At 39.1% G+C, this 20372-nt stretch overlaps 1 protein-coding gene across 1 annotated transcript in view; it reads right to left on the bottom strand.

The window, feature by feature from the left end:
* Nucleotides 1-315: 315 nt before the first annotated feature.
* Nucleotides 316-20372, bottom strand: part of SPOCK1 (SPARC (osteonectin), cwcv and kazal like domains proteoglycan 1) — a 517559-nt gene continuing 497502 nt past the window's right edge. The window contains exons 8-12 of the mRNA XM_057748448.1: nucleotides 19846-19962; nucleotides 15577-15798; nucleotides 10686-10748; nucleotides 1350-1487; nucleotides 316-883 (exon numbers count right to left, since the gene is read on the bottom strand). Coding sequence (XP_057604431.1) covers nucleotides 693-883; nucleotides 1350-1487; nucleotides 10686-10748; nucleotides 15577-15798; nucleotides 19846-19962 — 731 coding nt within the window. The 3' untranslated portion in view covers nucleotides 316-692. The remainder of the gene's footprint in view (nucleotides 884-1349; nucleotides 1488-10685; nucleotides 10749-15576; nucleotides 15799-19845; nucleotides 19963-20372) is intronic.

Raw genomic sequence — 20372 nt, 5'->3', positions numbered from 1 at the left:
TTCAAATGAGTTTTTAGTGGATACCCAAACCCTTTTTTTCTGAGCGGTGCGTACAGTCTCCTCTGTATGTACTTACATATTTATGCACGCACAGAGAAGCATCCAGACACCTTCTTTAATACAGAAAATCAATTCCCCAAAGGGACCCTTGACAGAATTAAGGCTGTTGTTTGTAGGAAGCCAGATCGAGTGATGTGAGAAACTAATTTGTAATAATAGACACCAGGGGTGGTGGGGGGTAAGGGGAAAAGGTACAGTGTGGTGTGTTTTCCACAACATCTACAGGACACAAGAAAAGCACTTAGACACGGTAAGGCTGTGAACCATGCTGTACTAACCACCGGTGTGGGTGGTCGAAAAGGGTCTTTGACGTTTAGAGGGTGGGGGCTCCCTGCACGCTCAGAATCCCACATAAATCACATGCTTGTTGCAAAAAACTCACGGGAGGGAAGGAGGCTGTAATTCAGCCAGCCAGCCCCCTGTCTAAAAAACAAAACAACACCCTTCTTCCCACACGCCGGACACAAAATCAGAATGCTCCGGGGACAAGGAGTTGTCTTCCAAACCTTAGGTTGGGTAGAGAGGGCAACAATGGAGAAGAGGCCGTGTGCTGTGGAGTCTCAGATACAAATGCAGGAACAGGAAGTGACTTGCAATTTTGTGCAAACCTCTTGTCCTCCTCTTTGTGGGGACTACCAGATGTACCCGACCTCATCCTCTTTGTCATCGTCCTCGTCTTCGTCATCCTCCGTCACTGCCCGGGTGTGCACCCGCAGCTTCCCCAATGTGTCCTTTGGTCCCAGCTCCCGTTCATCCTCTAGGTCATCCAGCAGGACCACAGAGCCGCCACTGCCAAAATCCCCTGAAGTTTCCTGCTCCTCTTCTGAAACGTTAAGAAGAAAAGATTTGAGGTTAGTTTCTGCTTATGCCTCATGACTCCCTTAACTGTAGGGCAAAATCATGCAGTTTTCCTTCTGAACATGGGAGCATCTGTGCCCGAGTAGGGTTAGTTTACCTGGCATGGACCACCAGCTTTATTCTGATATAAGCCCTGGAACTCTTGAGATGTTTCTACCTTCTTGGAAGGTTTATCTGAGTCACTCTGCCTGCAACAGTTCCTGACTGTCAAACACTGTTGTCCAATTCACTGGTCATGATGAGCTCCTGCCACTCAAAAAACTAGCTATGCATTATCTCATGTGATTTCAGGGTTACTTTATCTCCATGGTAAACTCATTCACCATAGACCATAGCGACCTCTAGAAATTCTTCTGCCCAGATCCTCATCCAGTGAGTATGTACAAGTCGCCAGAGGTCACTGGGGGGCTGGTGCAGAAGGCCTCACTCACCGCAGCTCACAGCGCCCTGTTTCCTGGAGCCAGCAAGCTCGTTCCCGTATTTATCCACACACCAGCACTGCCCTGCGCTGCCGTGGCACTGCGTGGCTTTGTAATAGCCCTCTTCATTACACCGAGGTATGAATGTTCCTGGGAGAACGAAAGGTCCAACGTGAATCAGAGTAGTGCACAGATATTCACAGTTCATACCTCTAAAACAGAGGAGGGCTCACACATCAGCCAGGGTATTTACTGCAGAACCAGCAAGAAAGAATGGCATGCTTGGTTATTACCTAGTCAAGATTGCAGGGCCCTAGGACTTGCTCAAGGGTAGATAGGATTCCTTCTTTGATGAGTTCTTTTTCCTTGTGGTTCTACTCTTATTAATAACTTTTTATTTCAGAAGTTTTTCCAGTTTTATTGAAATATAATCGACATACAGCAGTGTATAAGTTTAAGGTATACAGCACAATGATTTCACTTATATCTTCTGAATTGATTACCACAATAAATTTAGTTTAGATCCATCATCTCATATAGAAAAAAGTTTTTTTTTCCTTGTGAGGAGACATCTCAGGATTTATTGTCTTAACTTTCATATCTGCCATACTGCAGTGTTAACTATAGATATAAAGTATGTTATATCCCAGTACTTATTTATCTTACAACTGGAAATTTGTACCTTTTGACCACCTTCACCCAGTTCTCCCACTGCCCATACCCTGCCTATGTTTACCACCAATCTCATCTATTTGTCTATAAGTTTGTTTTTAGATTACACATACAAGTGATCATACAGTATTTTCTTTCTCTGTCTCTTATTTCACTTAGGAAAATGCCCTCCAAGTCTATCTACGATGTCACAATTGGCAGGATTTCCTTCTTTTTTATGGCTCAATGATATTCTGTTTCGTGTGTGTGTGTGTCTATGTATATATACATAGACACACACACACACATATATGAAATTCTTTATCCATTCATCCATCAATGAACACTTAGGTTGTTTCCACATCTTGGCCAATGTAAATAGTGCAGATATCTTTTTGACATAGTATATTTATTTCCTTTGGATATATTCCCAGAAGCAGAATTTCTGGATCATATGGTAGTTCTATTTTTAATTTTTTGAGGAACCTCCATGCTGTTTTCCATTGTGGCTGCACCAATTTATAATCCCAAGAGCAGTGCACAAGTGTTCTTTATCCACATCCTTTCCAGCATTTGTTATCCCTTGTCATATTCATGATAGCCATTCTAACAGGCAGGACCTGATATCTTATGGTGGTTTTGATTTGCATTTCCCTGATTGGTGATGCTGAGACCTTTTCATGTACCTGTTGACCATTTGAATATCTTCTTTGGAAAAAATGTCTATTCAGTTCATTTGTCCATTTCTCAAATTGAATTATTTGTGGATATTTTTTGTTTTGTTTTTGCTATTGAGTTGTAAGAGTTCTTTATATTTATCAATATTAACCCATTATATGATATATGGTTTGCATATTTCTTCTCATTCCATATGTTGTCTTTTTGTTTTGTTGATTGTTTTGCTGTGCAGAAGCTTTTAATTTTGATGTAGTCCCACTTATTTGTGATTTTGTTGCTTGTGCTTTAGATGCATATGCAAAACCTCATTGCCAAGGTCCATGTTAAGAGCTATTTCCCTGTTTTTTTCCCAGTAGTTTTATTGTTTCCAGTCTTAGATTTAGGTCTTTGATCCATTTCAAGTTAGTTACATGTGAGTATCCAATTTTCCCATTTATGGAAGAGACTGTATTTTGAATATATTAGTTGATTGGGTTTATTTCTGGACTCTCAATCATGTTCTTTTACTCTATATGTCTATTTTTATGCCAGTACAACCTTATTTGTTGACTATAGCTTTATAATACAGCTGGAATCAGGAAGTGCCCTTTGCTCTTCTTTTTTAGGATTTTCTTGGCTATTTGGGGTCTTTTGTGGTTTCATATAAATTTTAGGATTGTGTTTTTACTTCTGTAAAAATATGCTACTTGTATCTTTATAGAAACTGCTTTGAATCTATACATGGCTTTGGGTAGTATAGGCATTTTAACAATATCAATTCTTCTAATTCATGAACATGGGATTCCTTTCAGTGTCTTAGTTTTCAGCATAGAGATCTTTCCCCTCCTTGGTTAAATCATATCTTCTGCAAACAAAGAAAATTTTACACCTTCCTTTCCACCTTGGATGACTTTTATTTTTCTCTTGTCTGATTGCTCTGGCTAGGATTTCCAGTACTAGGTTGAATAGGAGTGGTGAGACTGGACACCTTTGTCTTTTTCATGATCTTAGAGGAAAAGCTTTAAACCTTTCACTGTTGAATATGATGCTAGCTGTGGGCTTGTCATATATGGCCTTTATTATTTTGGGGTACATTCCTCCAATACCTAATTTATTGAGTTTTATTTTTTATCATGAACAGATGTTCAGTTTTGTCAAATGGATTTACTGCTTCTATTGAGATCATCATATAATATTTTTCTTTCATTCTATTAATGTGATGTATCACTTGGCTGATTTGTGTATGTGGAAACCATCACTGCATCCCAGGGATAAATCCTACTTGATCATGGTGAATGATCCTTTTAATGTGCTGCTAAATTTAGTTTGCTAATATTTTATTGAGAATTATTGTGTCTATATTCATCTGGGATATTGGCCTGTAGTTTTCATTTCTTGTAGTGTTTTGTCTGGCTTTAGTATTAAGGTAATGCTGGCTATATAAAATGAGTTTGGGAGTGTTCCCTCCTCTGAAATTTTTTGGGCAGTGTTTGAGAAGGATTGGTGTTAATTCTTCTTTAAATATTTGGTAAAGTTCACCAGTGAAGCTATCTGCTCTTGGTCATTTCTTTCTTGGGAGATTTTTGATTATTGATTCAATCTCCTCACTACTAATTGGTCTGTTCAGATTTTCTATTTCTTCCGGATTCACTAACTTTTTTAATACTTGAGAGAATCGTAGGATTTTTAGCCTTTATATGCTTTGAATGAGTGGAACAATTTTTAAAAATATACCTTTGCTTTCCTGGAATAAATACTACTTGGTCATGATATATTGGATTCAATTTGCTGATCATTTTGCATCTATTTTACTAAGTGATAGAGGCATATATCTTTGTTTCTTCAATTTCTGTATCAAAGCAACTAATTTATAAAGTGATTCAGGTATTTTTCTTGTTCTATACTCCAGATGTTTTGTATAAAATGAGGATGATCTCTTCCATGGATTCACCCATAGAAACGTTTTGAGCCAGCTGCCTATTGTAGGAGGTGACAGTAGTATTTTGATTTTGATTTAAATTAATGGGTTTTTTTTAATCCAGTTGGGCCTTATTTTTCTTCATGACCCATACCCACAGTATCCTTTTCAACTAGGTTTTCGTAATTGCTATCAGTTGGTTTATAGTAATGGTTTTCAAAGTGTGGGCCCAGGATCAGCAGCTGCATCATCAGTGGGACATAGCTTAGAAAAGCAAATTCTTGAGCCCACCTCAAACCTACTGAATTAAAAACGTTGAGAGTGGTGCCCAGCAAACTATGCTTTAATAAACTCTCCAAGTGTTTCTGATGCACAGTGAAGTTTGAGAACCACAAATTTATACTATTCATCTGTATCTGAGGTTACATCCCATTTTTAAATTCATGAGAGAATTTGAGGCTTTCATATTGTCAAAGGTTTGTTTATTTGATATCTTTTTGCTTTAGTCTTAACTGTGCTGTCCTTATAGCTTTTCAATTTGAAATTTTAGTTTTATTTTTTTTTCCAGAAATGCATTTGAAGCTATGAATGTTCCTCTAAGTTTCATTTTAGTTGGTTCTCTCTGTTTTGGGCACATAGTGCTTTCATTTTCATGCAAACTAAATGTTTTGTATTTTTATATTACTTCATCTTAGACTATTTAAAAAAAACCCAGACATATAAGGTTGGGTAACCTCATTTTTTTACTTCTATTTGTACTGTGTTGTAGAGAATGAATTTCTTCTATAACACTTTTTTGGAGATGTTTAGTTTTCTTTTGTGTAATAATCCATGACAAATGTCATGTGTGTTTGAAAAGACTGTCTATTCTATGCGTATGCACAGGAATACATATATAAAAATGCTAATGAATTATGTTGTTCACTTCTTCTTTTGTCTACTTGAACTGTAAGTTTTCAAGAAGAGGTATATTAAAGTCTCTGATTAGGTTATAGATATGACAATTCCTCCTTGCAGTTCTGTTACTTTGTTTCCTTTTTAAAAATTTTTATTTTATATCGCACTATAGTTGATTTACAATGTTGGGTAATTTCAGATGTACAGCAGAGTGATTCAGTTATACATATACGTATAATCTATTCTTTTTCAAATTCTTTTCCCATTTATGTTATTACAGGACAGCATTCCCTGGCTATGCAGCAGATCCTTGTTGGTTATCCATTTTAAATGTAGTAGTATGTATATGTCAATCCCAGACTCCCAATTTATCCCTCCTCCTGACCTTTCCCCCTTGGTAACCATAAGTTTTTCTGTCTGTGAGTCTGTTTCTGTTTTGTAAATAAGTTCATTTGTATCATTTTTTAGGTTCCACATATAAGTGATATATGGATACAATGGACTATTACCCAGCCATTAAAAAGCAACATGGACGGACCTAGAAATTATCATACTAAGTGAAGTAATTCAGACAGAGAAAGACAAATATCATATCACTTTATATGCAGAATGCAAAAAACATTATACAAATGAACTTATTTACAAAACAGAAACAGGCTCACAGACTTAGAGAACAAACTTATGGTTACCAGTGGGGAAGGGTGAGGGATAGATTGGGAGTTTGGGATTGACATGATCATGTGTTTTTTATTCCTTGATTTGTTAGTATGGTGCATCACACTGATTGATTAGCGGATATTGAAAAATCCTTGCAGACCTGGGATAAATTCCACTTTATCATGGTGTATGATCCTTTTAATGTATTGCTGAATTCAGTATGCTAGTATTTTGTTGAGGAGTTTTGCATCTATGTTCATCAGTGATATCAGCCTGTAATTTTCTTTTTTGTAGTATCTTTGTCTGGTTTTGGAATCAGGGTGATGGTGGCCTCATAGTTACTCTGCAATTTTTTGGAAAAGTTTCAGAAAGATAGGTGTTAGCTCTTCTCTAAATACATGATATAATTCACCTGCGAAGCCATCTGGTCCTGAACTTTTGTTTGTTGGGAGTTTTTAAATCACAGTTTTAATTTCAGTGATTGGTCTGTTCATATTTTCTATTTCTTCCTGGTTCAGTCTTGGAAGGTTGTATCTTTCTAAGAATTTGTCCATTTCTTCTAGGTTGTCCATTTTATTGGCATATAGTTGTAGTCTCTTATGATCCTTTGTTCCTTTGTATTTCTGTGGTGTCCCTGTAGCTTCTCCTTTTGTATTTCTAATTTTATTGATTTGAGTCCTCTCCCTTTTTCTCTTGATGCATCTGGCTAAAGGTTTATCAATTTTGTTTATCTTTTCAAAGAATCAGCTTTTAGTTTCATTGAACTTTTCTTTTTTTTTTTTTTCATCTTTATTTCTGCTCTGATCTTTATGAGTTCTTTCCTTCTACTAACTTTGGGTTTTGTTTGTTCTTCTTTCTCTAGTTGCTTCGGGTGTAAGGTTAGGTTATTTGGGATTTTTTTGCTTCCTGAGGTAAGATTGTATTGCTATAGACTTCTCTCTTAGAACTGCTCTTGTTGTGTCCCACAGGTTTTGGATCATCATGTTTTCATTGTTATTTGTCTCTAGGTATTTTTTGATTTCTTCTTTAATTTCTTCAGTGATCCATTGGTTGTTTAGTAGCATAGTGTTTAGCCTCCATATGTTCATGTTTTTTACAGTGTTTTTCTTGTAGTTGATTTCTAATTTCACAGCATTGTGGTCAGAAAAGATGCTTGACATGATTTCAGTTTTCTTAAATTTACCAAGGCTTGCTTTGTAACCCAAGATGTGATCAATCCTGGAGAATGTTCCATGTGCACTTGAAAAGAATGTGTATTCTGCTGCTTTTGGATGGAATGCTGTATAAATATCAAGTCCATGTAGTCTAATGTATCATTTAAGACCTGTGTTTCCTTATTGATTTCCTGTCTGGATGATCTGTCCATTGATGAAAGTGGGGTGTTAAAGTCCCCCACTATTATTGTGTCACTGTCAGTTTCTCCTTTTATGGCTGTGAGTATTTGCCTTATATATTGAGGTGCTCCTATGTTGGGTGCATATATAGTTACAATTTATAATGTTACATTTTGTTTTAAAGTTATGGGTATAGCAACTGATGACATAATAAAGTAAAAGTAACATTTCAGCAAGATAATATTACCTCTTAAGAACTGGAAAAGTATTTGCTCTTGTCAGATTTTAAGTCTCTGTCTCATAATAAATGAGTTTGACCCATTCACATTTATTATGATTACAGATATGCTTATTTTTATATCTACCACTGTATTTTGTTTCCTATCTTCCCCCTTTCCTGCTTTTTGTTGAAACGATCATTTTCTTTATTCTATGATTTTCTTCCATAGATTTAAAAACTATATATTCTTTTCCCAATATTTTTATTGTTACCTTAAAATATGCACTGGGAAGCATATTTTTCCTAAAAACATCTAAAGTTAATCTGTTTTCTTTTATTCCTGAATAAACCAGACACAACATTTTTCTCACTGACCCCAACATTCTGAAATTTTAATTCTATGTTGCTATCAAACCATTTTTATAATTCATATTTGTTTAGATTTAGCAGCATGCCTTATTTTCCACATAGTATCTCAATAATTCCTTTTGCAATTATTTGTCTTCTGCATATTAAAGCCTTTAGTGATACCTTAATAAGTCTGGGGTTAGTAAGCTTACTAAATCTGTGGTTTCAGAATATCTGTCATCACACTTGGATGATGACTGAGATAAATTTAACATTCTAGGTTCAAAGTGATTTCCTCTTAGCACTCTGAAGATAATATTTTCTCTTCTTCAATCAGTGATACCAGTCTGATTCTCACTCAACTGTAGGTGATGATTGTGTGCTCATCTACTGTGGGAGAACTCTCCTCAGGGTGACCTGAGTAGTAACATTATATCCATCAGCCATGTGAAGATGGACATTTCTGCTTACCACTCTGGCTTTCTACTGCCCAATTTTATTTGTGTGACTTTTTTATTTTAGAGTAACTATGTTCTTAAATTTACCTTTTATTTCATATAATAGACCTGGAAAGGAGAGTGGCATGGCAGGTAGTAACCTCAGATCCACCTGATTCTAGCAACTACTCAAACACTGCTCACCAAGCTATTCCAAGATGACCAGGCTCTCAAAGGTCAAATGAGATCATGGATAGGAAGTTGCCCCCAGAATACCCCTCCTAAGTGATAGTGCCACAATTAGAAGTACTGCCCATACTCTAACTTAGATGCACAGCACCCCTGGTCTTCAGGGAAAAGAAGGAAGGGAAAAAAGGCAAATGCTTTCAGTAACCAAAAAGAGAAGTTTTGGGGAACAAGTAGAAAGCTGAAGAAATAGTGATCCTCCTCCTTGAGCTGCAGTTGGAAAACAAGAGCACTTAACAGACCAAAACAAATGCACACTGGGCTGAGCCCCCAGGTTGGTAGGACGCAGGTGCTGCTCTATATCTATAATGTAATAGAATTACCATTTTTTTCTAGGTAGTCAGTAATTATAACTGATTATAATTTGTTACTGCTTGTTTTTGCTTGGAATCTAAATGCCCCTGAATACATATTTGTTATATTAGGAGATTTCCCCAGGCAAAAAATAATTTGTAAGCAGATAAATGGTATTTTTCTGAGTCAGCTAGAATAATATCCCTATGTGGGGAGATGTGATAAAGTGAGCTTTAAAACTAGGTGGGATCCATGGTAGGAAAAAGGTAGGCCTTTCATTCGTGTGAACTGGGGAAAACAAAAGATGAGACATTTTATCTCAGACCACATAGTTTACAAATATCTCATTGTTAGATACCCATACATCCAAAAGTAAATAAATTTTTAAAAATAGCACTCTCTATTAGTTCTCTTAGGCACATCACTCAAACCCAAAATAACCTTCCACATGGAAGAATCAGATCACTGAGCACAAGTCCTTGCACTGGAGGAAAGCCCTATGGAAGAGAGATCCAGAAAGATCCTCTTATATCTTTCAACACTGGAGAAGAACTTATACTCAGGTCCAGATCACAACAGCTTTGGAGTTCTTGGTGAGTTGAAGAGGGTGTTGTCAAAAGTGAAAAGTCTAAGGTAAGCCAGTGAAATAAGTAGTTTTCAAAAGTAGAAGGAAGAAATTAAGATGCACTTTGAGGTGGCACAAAAATCAGATGAAGAGAAATGGCCAGAGTTCACAGACCATCTCCATTTGACAATCTGCAAAAAAACTCGCCCATTTCCTTCAAGAAAATAAATAGATAAATGCCTGAAATGGCAGGCTGTTTAGGGGATGCACCTGCTTCTGAATGCTTAACAAGAATAATTCGGAATTATTGTGTTGTAGCTGTCAGCTCTCTTTTTAAAAAGCAAGGGAAGCAATGCAGGCTCTTTTTTGGGCAAACAAATGAGGTGTCCCTGATGTCTCAGCAATGGCCTGGTTTGAGTGCTGTAGAAAGGAGGGTATGGGGCTAAAGGGAACCTTCAACAGCCAGCATTTGTTACCTTTACCTTGGCCACAGATTTGCATGTTAGGGGAAAACACACTCACGCAACCCACTTGCTTCGACCTCAACATTTGGACAAAAGGTAAGAGGAGAAACGTAGAGACATGGTCTAGGGATCATGCACATGAAGGAGAAATGTGTTTAAGTGCACTCAATTCCTTGGACCCTGTCCGATAAATTTAGAAGGAAATCAGCTCATCTTCCTCCTTGAATGGACAACTTGATCTGGGGAATATGGGAAATTCTGTAATTTATGGCTCTTATCATTTTAACTTGGAAGGGACACTCGAGAGCTCCATTCAATGGCCATGCTTGAAAGAATAAAAAGCCAAGATCAGGGAGGAGTTAGCAGTAAAGACCATGATCAGTTTCAGTCCTGGTGACCTGCCCACTGGTCCTGGGCTGACCTTTGACTTCTCCTCCAGGTGACAGAGCATGCAGCATTTCTCAGCCAGCTACCTGATCCTCAGAGCATGTCCTGTGGACTCTTAGCAGCTTCCTGGAAGAGCCCTGTCTCAGGTAAAATGAGGCATTTCTTTCTCAAAATGCTGGTCCCTAATTGAATATCCATTGCTGTGCTCAATATTACAAGAGGCGTGGATGGTTTAATTAGTTGTTGAAATGAGTGGCGAGAAATGGTACTTACCCAAAAGGCTTTTCCCCTTGCTCAACTTCTGAATCCTGTTCATTTCATTCTGGCAAGGGAGACCTAAAAAATAATTTATGAAAGTCAGTTTCCAGATGGTAAGGGATATAATCTCTAATGATCGGCTTCACTCTTGACGTGAAATGTAGACAATGACACACCTGGGAGTGGAATTACTCCATCTGCTGTTAGTATGCAGCAAAACAAATGCAGGCCATTGGTGTTACTAATTTAAAAAAAAACACCTTATACCACTAGGTACTTAAGATAGTATTTGGGGGCTACTTGCATTGTAAAGGAATCTTCCCACCACCAATTCAAGCAAATACCAAACGTCCAGTAGGTGATTTCTTTATTTACTTCCCTATGTAAAGGAAAAAAAATCTCTTGTCAGCCAAGATTCCTATGAGCCGAAAACCAGGATGAAAGGTTGTTCGTGGGTACGTGTGCTAAATCCACAGACTGCGACAAATACTTAATCTACCCAGGTCGTGCTGCAGGATAGAAAGATTAGAAAGGCTACTTCTGACCTCAAGGCTCACTACCCCAGGAAAGTAAAACATAGGCCTCAAAGGACAGCTGTGAAAATACAGAAGAGATTTAGAGGAACAGAAGCGTAAGTTCAGAAGAGTGAGACCTTAACTCTGGGTTCTACCACCTCCTAGCTAAGTACTTTGGACCAGTCTCTTTCTCTCTCTCAACCTCTAAGTCTTCAGTTATAAAACACATTATGAACAAGCTCAAAACTGTCCATTCTCAAGTGAAGGGCTGACAGAGTGGGAGCCACGTGGCTAAGCAGGGCATGTGAAAGTGTGTGGTATGCTTTTGACTTCCACTCCAAGCAAAAAGAGAGGTGACCTCGCTACTCTTGAATTTTACCATGACTTGCCTTTGCGGATGTTGGGGCTCTGGGAGGCTCTGCTATTTGCTCATGGTCCTCCAGCAACAACATTCTGATTCTCAGGGCACTTACCCTAACCTCTGCAAATACGAGTGTGGGGCCTGTAGAAAGTATCTGAGCACCTATTTACACCTTTTACCCTGTGGATTTCACAATGCTATCTGCTCTTGCCACTCCTTCCTTGAGAGAAACTATCAAAAACACGTTGTTGCCTTCTGGGTTTAAGATGCTTTCAGAGCACAGGCAAGAGATACCAACCGAAAACAATAAAAAAGAGATCAAGCGCCATCATTGGTGATTACTAGTAGCATCTATGACAATAATGAACTTTCACTGAATCCTCAGGATGCACCAGCTAATATTCTAGAACTTTCTCTTAATTAACTTAATCTTTACAACCACCATATGAGGTAGGGACAAATGGAAATGCTCATCTTTGTCACTATGCAAAAGTACAGAGAAAACACTGTAGACCTTCAGAAGACTGCTCTTGAAGGAACATCACAGTCATTCACAGAAACACGCTGCTGGTTTACTACGAAGAAAGTTTCTGATTGTCAGCCCCCTTTCTCAAACTGTCCTTATTGAAAGATAAGCAAAAATGAATCAAGGCTGAGACCTACTAAAAATGCTGCAAGAAAAACAGGAAAGAACAAGAAAAAACTTCAGATGAAAAATTTGTAACAGAAAATGTTTTGTGCTGAGAAGAAACTATTTACCAATGATCTCGCTAAGAAAGCAAAGATTCTAATGAAAAAATACTTCTCTATGAGTATTTTAAAGCACAAATACAAAAGCTCAAGGTTATAGGTGACATAAAGAGGAAAATTAAGCCATTAAAGAAAGGAAAGCTATATCTGATGCAACAAAACGGATGTGAAACATCTAGGTGACTGATGCTCTTGAGAAGAGACTAAACACATGGGACAAAAAAAGTTCTGATTCCAGAACTCAAAAGAGCATAACATGTCTCAGGAAACACTGATTTAGCCTGAGCAAAACTAAGACATGTCCTAGGAAGTTCATATCCATGAAAGGTAAAGAAGCCTCTTGGCTTCCAGGCAAAATGGTTATATCACCACTAAAAGAAAAAAAAAAAAAAATTAGCATGGGTTCGCTCAGTAGCTACATCCAGTGCTAGGAGAATAATATGAAGGGTATCGAGAAAGCAAACCATGGTTCAAGGAAGTTTACACTTAGCATCTTTGCTTTTGTGATAAAGGAAATTTATATATTTTCAAACAAAGACTAATTCAGGAATCTAATTCCCGTGAGAACGTCTGAAAAAACGTCTAAAACTTGGCAATAAAACTTAAAGAATGATATCAAAACCAGTCAACATGAAAAGTTTAAAAGTGCTCTTTAAAAGTTTTATTGGGCCAAAGAGGTGCCCAGATCCTTAATTACAGAATATCTACAAATTAACCATAATAAAAACACGAGCTATCAATACCTATGGTCTATAACTAAAGGAGTGCTTTGGAGAAAAATTTTAGCCTCAAGTACATACATTAAAAATATAGGAAATAATAAAGAAAGGTGAAGGTAAAATAGAACTCCCAGAGTTGGCTCTGGGTTAGGGAAGGAGGAGGTGGTAGGAACCTAACAAAAAATAAAGGAGCTAACTGAAGACAATGGGAGAAGCACACAAAATGAGAAACAAAGAATGAGAACAAAGTATTTTGCTCAGCTCCTACTAGATGCCATTCTGTGCCCTAGGTGGGGGTCCTGGCTTCCTCCCGCAGCTGCTGAAAGGAAAGCTTATCCAGAGACATCCCATGTGGCCACAGGCTCATCTCTGTCTTCTGGTTAAGGCAGTCACCTCACTCTCCGGGCATTACACCTCCTGCTGAGGATTTACCACTGAGGCTTCACTTCACTCAGCCTCAGCCCAGGGCTAAAGCCACATGATTTTGTATGAACCCAAGCCCAAAGCTGTTATTCAGCTTAATGCTGAATGAACCACCACAAGCATTCCTGTTGAGGTAAAAAACATGGCTGTCATTTAACATCGATTTGGAAGGACTAGCTGATGTGATTAGAAAAGAGAATGAAATGAGGTATAAAAATTGAAAAGAAAAAATGATCACTATTTGCAGATAATATGACTGCACATCTGAAAAATTCAAGGAAACCAACCAGAATAACTATCATAAATAAAATGAGAATTTAGTTATGGTGGCGGGAACAAATTTAATATTGAAACAGTCCCCAGTGAGGAAATATAATGGGAAAAAATGGATTTTGTTTACACCAGCAACAACAGTAAACACGAGGGACGTGTAATACCTGCGAGAACAACACTTGTAGCTCCGCTGGGGAACAGACAAACCCTGCTCCAGGATAGAATGAGTCAGCATCATATAGTGTCTACAAACAGTGAATGCTGGGGAGGGTGTGGAGGAAAGGGAACGCTCTTGCACTGTTGGTGGGAATGTAAGCTAGTACAGCCACTATGGAGAACAGTGTGGAGGTTCCTTGAAAAACTAAAAATACCCAGCAATCCCACTGCTGAGTATATACCCAGAGAACACCATCATTCAAAAAGACACATGCACTCCAATGTTCACTGCAGCACTATTTACAATAGCCAGGACATGGAAGCAACCTACATGTCCATCAACAGATGAATGGATAAAAAAGATGTGGTACATATATACAATGGAATATTACTCAGCTGTAAAAGGAGCAAAATTGGGACATTTGTAGAGACATGGATGGACCTAGAGACTGTCATACAAAGTGAAATGAGTCAGAAAGAGAAAAGCAAATGTTGTATATTAACACATATATGCGGAATATAGGAAAATGGTACAAATCAACCAAAGCGGAGGGAGTTGGGGGGGGATGAATTGGCAGATTGGGATTGCCATATACACATTACTAAAAAGAAAAAGATACCAAATTGTACACTTTAAATACATGCAGTTTATTGTATGTCAATTGTATCTCAATAAACGTTCTTAAAGAAAAAAACATATAGTTATCAACTCTCTCTAGATTAATCTAATTTTGCCTGATTCTAAAAAAAACCAGTAAGATTTTTTTAATTGAATGAACCGATTATAGAGTTCAAACATACAGGACATATAACAATAAACATATAAACAAAAATATTCAGGAAAATTCTGAAAAAAGATTAACGGTTAGGAGAGAGTGGTCCACTAAATAGTAAAACATGTCAATGAATAGGACAGAGCACCCAGGAATAGACAGATATACATAGAGTGTATAGAAGTCTTACATATGATAGAGAAAGATGGATTAGCCAATAAATGAGAAATGGGCAAGTGGACAACCATCTCCAGGGGTAGGGCTGGGACCCTACTTGACTGCACAAAGAAAACCAAAGTGATCAAAGATTTCAATAAACAAACAAAACCCCACAAAGGTACTAAAGAAAACAAAAGAAAGAGAATTGCTTTACTGTCTCACAGTGGGAAATCCCTTTCTAAGCATAACATAAGCTTTATGGCTTCTTTTAAGCTCTAAAATAAAGGATGGAGAAATTTGACTATCTTAAAATTCAAAATTTCTCCCTAGCAAAAATGCACAGTCAAAATTGGGGAAAAAAGCTATCTGCAATACATATGACTAGAACAATTCTAACGTCTTAGTTTAGAGACAGTTCCTACTAAAAACAAACAGAAACACACAAGAACCTAATCCAAAGAAAAGGTACAAAAAAACAGACATTAAGAATCTTACACTGACCTTGGGAATTATGTAGCAAAGGTTTCTACACTCATTTTACAAAAGGAAAAAGCTGAAGCACAAAGGTTAAAAGATTTTCCCAAAGGAGGACTGGAATAACACACTCCTTGATTATGCTCTTGGGTTTTCCCTACCGTGCGATAGAGGGATGCTTTATTCTCTAACTGCATCTCTCTGCCTGCTGATCCCTGTCAGTCTCCCCAGTGCATGATGGGGGGGCCCTCACTGACCAGCATGGTGGCCCTGGCCACTGGACCCTACCTCCTCCTGCCTTACCTCCAGGCTTCTGGAAGCAGTAGCACCACTCATTGTTGGAGAGCTTGCCATCCTTGAAGGAGTCACAAGAATTGAAGAGAGGCTTGATACAGGGCTCGTACTTATCCAGGTAGATGGCGTTGATCTCTGAGTGGTCAAGTAGGAGGTCGTAGTTCATGTCCAACTTGTTGAACATCCAGCCCAGGGAGTCCTTGCAGATGGGCAGGATGCTGGTGTCAAACCCTGCAGAGGGAAGGACATGTCTCGGCTGCCACCAAGCCCGCTCTCTCCTGCCCTGCTTGCTCCCCAGCTTTCTGCCCCAAAAGGAGCCCCAGGGCCCACCCCCTCCAGCCCCTCCCCTGATGCTTTTCCCCTCCACAGGTACAGTCTCAGCATCCTTCTACCAGAATATGTGGTGGTGGTGGTTGGTTTTTAAATGAAACAATTTAAAATGCACTAAAACAGAAGTCAGCATTTGAGGAAAATATGTTCTAAAGGCAACATATCTAATTTATCTGTGATTAAATAAGGGTTTTCATCTACTAACTTGCTTAAAACAGGGCATGCCTGAAAGGAAGAGTACAAACATGGTAAGAGGACTAACAGATAATACTGCAAACTATGCTTTTCTGTTGAGGAAAAACATTATTTGAAAAACCAAAACAAAAGAAACTATTGTAAAAAGAATGGCAGTGAAATGAAACTAGGTGGCACAATCCAGAAGCACTGATTATATCCCAAAGGACTGTGCAGTTCAAGCAGTCTGAACATTAATGGGAAAACAAGCCGGGCACCTGCCTCTGTTCCCCATTCTTCTTTTCTGCAGTCCCCTCAAGAGATACATGACATGGAATCCAAATTGACTCAGACCATCATTTCTTTCTTATTTCCCGGAGTGAGGGAAGGTGGGGGGAGAGAGGTAGTTTTCTTAAAGAATTATCCGTTTCTACAGTGGAAAATGTATGCACTCAAATAATGATACTTGGCTTCATACTCGGGATATTGAGTCTACTGTAGGCAGACCCAAGGGAAGGCATGCCCCACATCTAAAACCCATCTTTCTTTCAGAATCAAACGTACTAGACAATTTTAAATTATTCTATAATCTGAATTTCTAGGACTGGTTTTATTTTCCCGAGAAAATGATGAAAAAAATTCATTTTTGTGTTACTGAAGGCACTCTTCTAAGCATTTTATACTTAATTATCTCACTGAATCCTTATAACAACCCTATGAGATGATGCTTTATCCTCTCTACAGAATTAAAAAAAAAAAAAGTTCAAGGTTTAAGTTACTTGCCTAAGGTCATACAATTATGGGGCTGGGATTTGAGCCCAGGTGGCCCAACCTGGGGTCTACATTCTGTCCCTCCTCTCCCAGGGCTGCCTCTGCCTGGCATGACACATGACCCTCCTGCCCTGAGGGTATCTGGTTGGCTTGGGCACCAAGCTTAGGGATGAGCAAGGCAAGGGGCGATGCAGGGACTGTCACTGAGGAGCTTGATGGGGTCGATTGCCCCTCCTGGGGTTCTTAGCTATAGCCTGTCAGCAGATTCCGTGTGCCTCACCAGGAACCCCTGCTTAGTCAGTGGGATATAAGACAGAGCAACGTGCCTACCTTTTAAAGCAGTGTCTTTACGAAAGGCTCTTCAGTGTCCAGAAGCCAGTAACCTAAGTGTTGCACCCCCTCCTCTGAGCTCTCATAGAAGCCTGTGCTTCCCCTCGTTGTCAGTGCCTGTAGATTAGACCCTAAACTCCTTGAGGGCAAAGGCTGTCTTGTTGCCTTCAGTAGCCTCAGCCAGTACAGGCACACAGGAAGTGCTCAACAGAACTTGTTGAGAGAAGTTTACCCCTTCCAACATAAAAATCTTTCCATTTTAAAATGTATCCCTTTTGATATCTTGAAGTAGCTCTTAGAAAAGATCGCCTTTTTCAACAAGAGAGACTATGGAATATAACTGGCCTCTTCTTTGACTGAAGGTCATTACTGAACAATCTCTGTGATGATGATGTCCTCAGGGGCAACTGAATAAAGGAAGATAATTTACTCTGACAACTAAATGGCTCCGCACTTTTGTACAGAATACTTTACATAACATGCATCAATGTTATAGGATATTACCATTTTAATACATGGGAACGGGAAACTTTAATACTGCTGACTGACCACCAAAAAGAAGTGCCAAGCTGGCTAGGCAGTGGCTAAGGTCAAGTCCACCCACACCTATTTGGAAGGCTCTAGAAAAAAGGCACCTGCATCTGATAATTCAGGGGTTGAGGGGGCGGAACAGAGCAGCTTTTCTGATTGTCCCCAAGTTCATGGGACTTCTAGGGTTCTGTGGTTTCCCCTTCAGAACTTCCGGACTGACAAAACCGTCTCTCCCTCCTGTGCCTCGTGGGCTAACCAAGTGTCATTCCTTTATATCCCTTCACTCCAATTGATTCAGGACATCAAACCTAAAAACCTCTACAGGGACTCAATTTGCTTGTGGCCAAGGGAAGGCCTTTTGCAGGCTCCCTGGCTGTCAGCAAAAGGAGTCTCCAGGGATCGGAGGCTGCGAGAAGCAGCTCTTTCACGTCAATCTGCTCTTCACTGAAAGGTTGTTCAGAAAGCCCAGGGGCTCGGCAGCTCCTGGACGATCCCTGGGAAAAGCTTCTGGAGACTCTCTGTGAATTAATTGTCCACAGACTCCCCAGGAAGCCTTTGGCAGGAATGGAGAGAAAGATTCTTACATCCCTCTTCCCACAGAAACAACCACCAGGGCCCGGTCTAGGGACGCTTAACATTTGCGTCCCAGAATCTACCTTTCCCTTAAGGTAAAAGATCCCAACTGGTGAAAGAATTGTCCCCTAGATCAACATTCTCTACTGGTATCTCTAGATGGCTACGAACAACAAAGAATAACCCTAAAATTAAGAAGATCATTCTAATTTGGGCTGAAGACCAGATGCTGCTTAAACTCTGAGCTCTACCAATTGCCAGTGTCACTTCTTACCTACTTAGTTCAATCCAGGAGCATTACGTTCAGAAATCCTGTCCACACAAACATGGCATCAGAGATGGGGTGAAATACTCTCTGCTTTAAATAACATGTGTTTTTATATTTTAACAAATCAATATAAAAATCACTACATAGAAAAGGCTGTGGCAAGGCCCCATGCATCTCAACAACTGTATTGTTGAGTAAGCCATTCTGTGCCGATCAGCCAGCGTGGAGCAGCTCTGCCCTAACGGCCTCTGAGTTAAAAGCGGTGAGAGGCTCCATCAAGGTGCAGACATGCAGACCTACTCTGAGGTCTCTCTCCGGCTTATGGAGAGGCTCTGAGTATGGTCTGTGCCAGTTCAGTAATGGCGGAGGGAACACTTGTCTGGGAGTTTATCTGTGGAAAACAAAATGCAATCTGACTAATGTCCATAAAGCTAAGTTATCAAAGATGTTTGCTGCCATGTTGCTTATAATAGCTGAACATTATCAGCTATTACAACAACTTCAAAGCTCCCAAATAAAAGTCTGATTACATAAATTATGTAGTATTGATACACTGAGATTCTTTGCAGCGATTACAAGGCAGAATACTGCTCAAGAGTATAGAAAGATAGTCATAGTGTACTGCTGGATGATCAAAGAAGGCCATAAAACAGTCCATAAAGTGTGTGTGTGTGTGTGTGTGTGTGTGTGTGTGTGTGTGTGTGTGTGTACGTACATGTATACATACACACACATATAATTTTTCTATGTAGTAAGGAAAAATATTTGAAGTATATGCCATGCCACAACATGCTCACAGTTGTTAAAATGGTGTGGGTCTGTATATTTTTTAATTGAAGTATAGTTGATTTACAATACTGTATTAGTTTCAGGTGTACAGCAGAGTGATTCAGTATTTCTGCAGATGATACTGCTTTATAGGTTGTTATAAGATAATGGCTCTAATTCCCTGTGTTATATAGCATATTGTTGCTTCCCTATTTTATATACAGTAGTTTATTTTGGTATCTCTATATATACTTAAATGTATTTTTCAAAGGGTCTGTACTAAACACATAATAATTTTGCCACCAGACTTTAAAAATATATAAGTTGTTGTATTTTCTTGATTCTGATGCCGTTTCCTCTCCTCCGTATTTTAATATTTCTGAAATTGGGGCATATTTCAAATCAGTGTATACATTCAACTTAACTGTTTCTTTTAACAATAGCATCTCGGGGTGGGCAATCAACAACATGCAATAACTGAGGAAATGTGGTGTTTAAAACGAAATAAATTAGCAAGAGTAAAGCGGTCTTACTGCCTTGGGCTGTGTCGGAGCTGGTAGGCTTGATGACCCTGTTTGCATCCTCGTGAAGGGCTCCAAACCAGTCTTTAAGCCGGGAAGCAAGGTTCCTCAACTCCTTGTCCGTGCACGCTGGAGAAAAGCAGATGGAAGAAACAGTGAGTCCGTGGGCTTTCTCCTCTTTTGAGCTCTCTACTCTCAACATGTGATGCTCCAAACAGACCTCCCTCTCCAACCAGGATGTAGCTCCTTACACCACTGTGAAAACGCCCCAGATATGCTGCTCTCACAGGTAAAGAGTATGACAAAGTGAGAGCCAAAACTCCCATGGCAAGCAGCACGTGCACAACTGAACTTGGACTGCCTTGGTGCTCTGAAAACAAGCTGGGATGGCCTTGCAATCATGCACCAGCCTCCAAAAACTGTCACGGGTCCCTTTTGCTAACCTGATCAAATTTGCTATTGCAGTTTGCCAGAGAAGATCATGTTTTCCACTGAACTCACGCTAAGAGATTAACGCTTAGGAATAGCTAATGCTCTTA

The sequence above is a fragment of the Hippopotamus amphibius genome, chromosome 1 (assembly GCF_030028045.1).
Source record: "Hippopotamus amphibius kiboko isolate mHipAmp2 chromosome 1, mHipAmp2.hap2, whole genome shotgun sequence".
NCBI lineage: Eukaryota > Metazoa > Chordata > Mammalia > Artiodactyla > Hippopotamidae > Hippopotamus > Hippopotamus amphibius.
The sequence above is the reverse complement of the archived record's forward strand: the minus strand, read 5'-3'. Positions and strand labels throughout refer to the sequence as shown.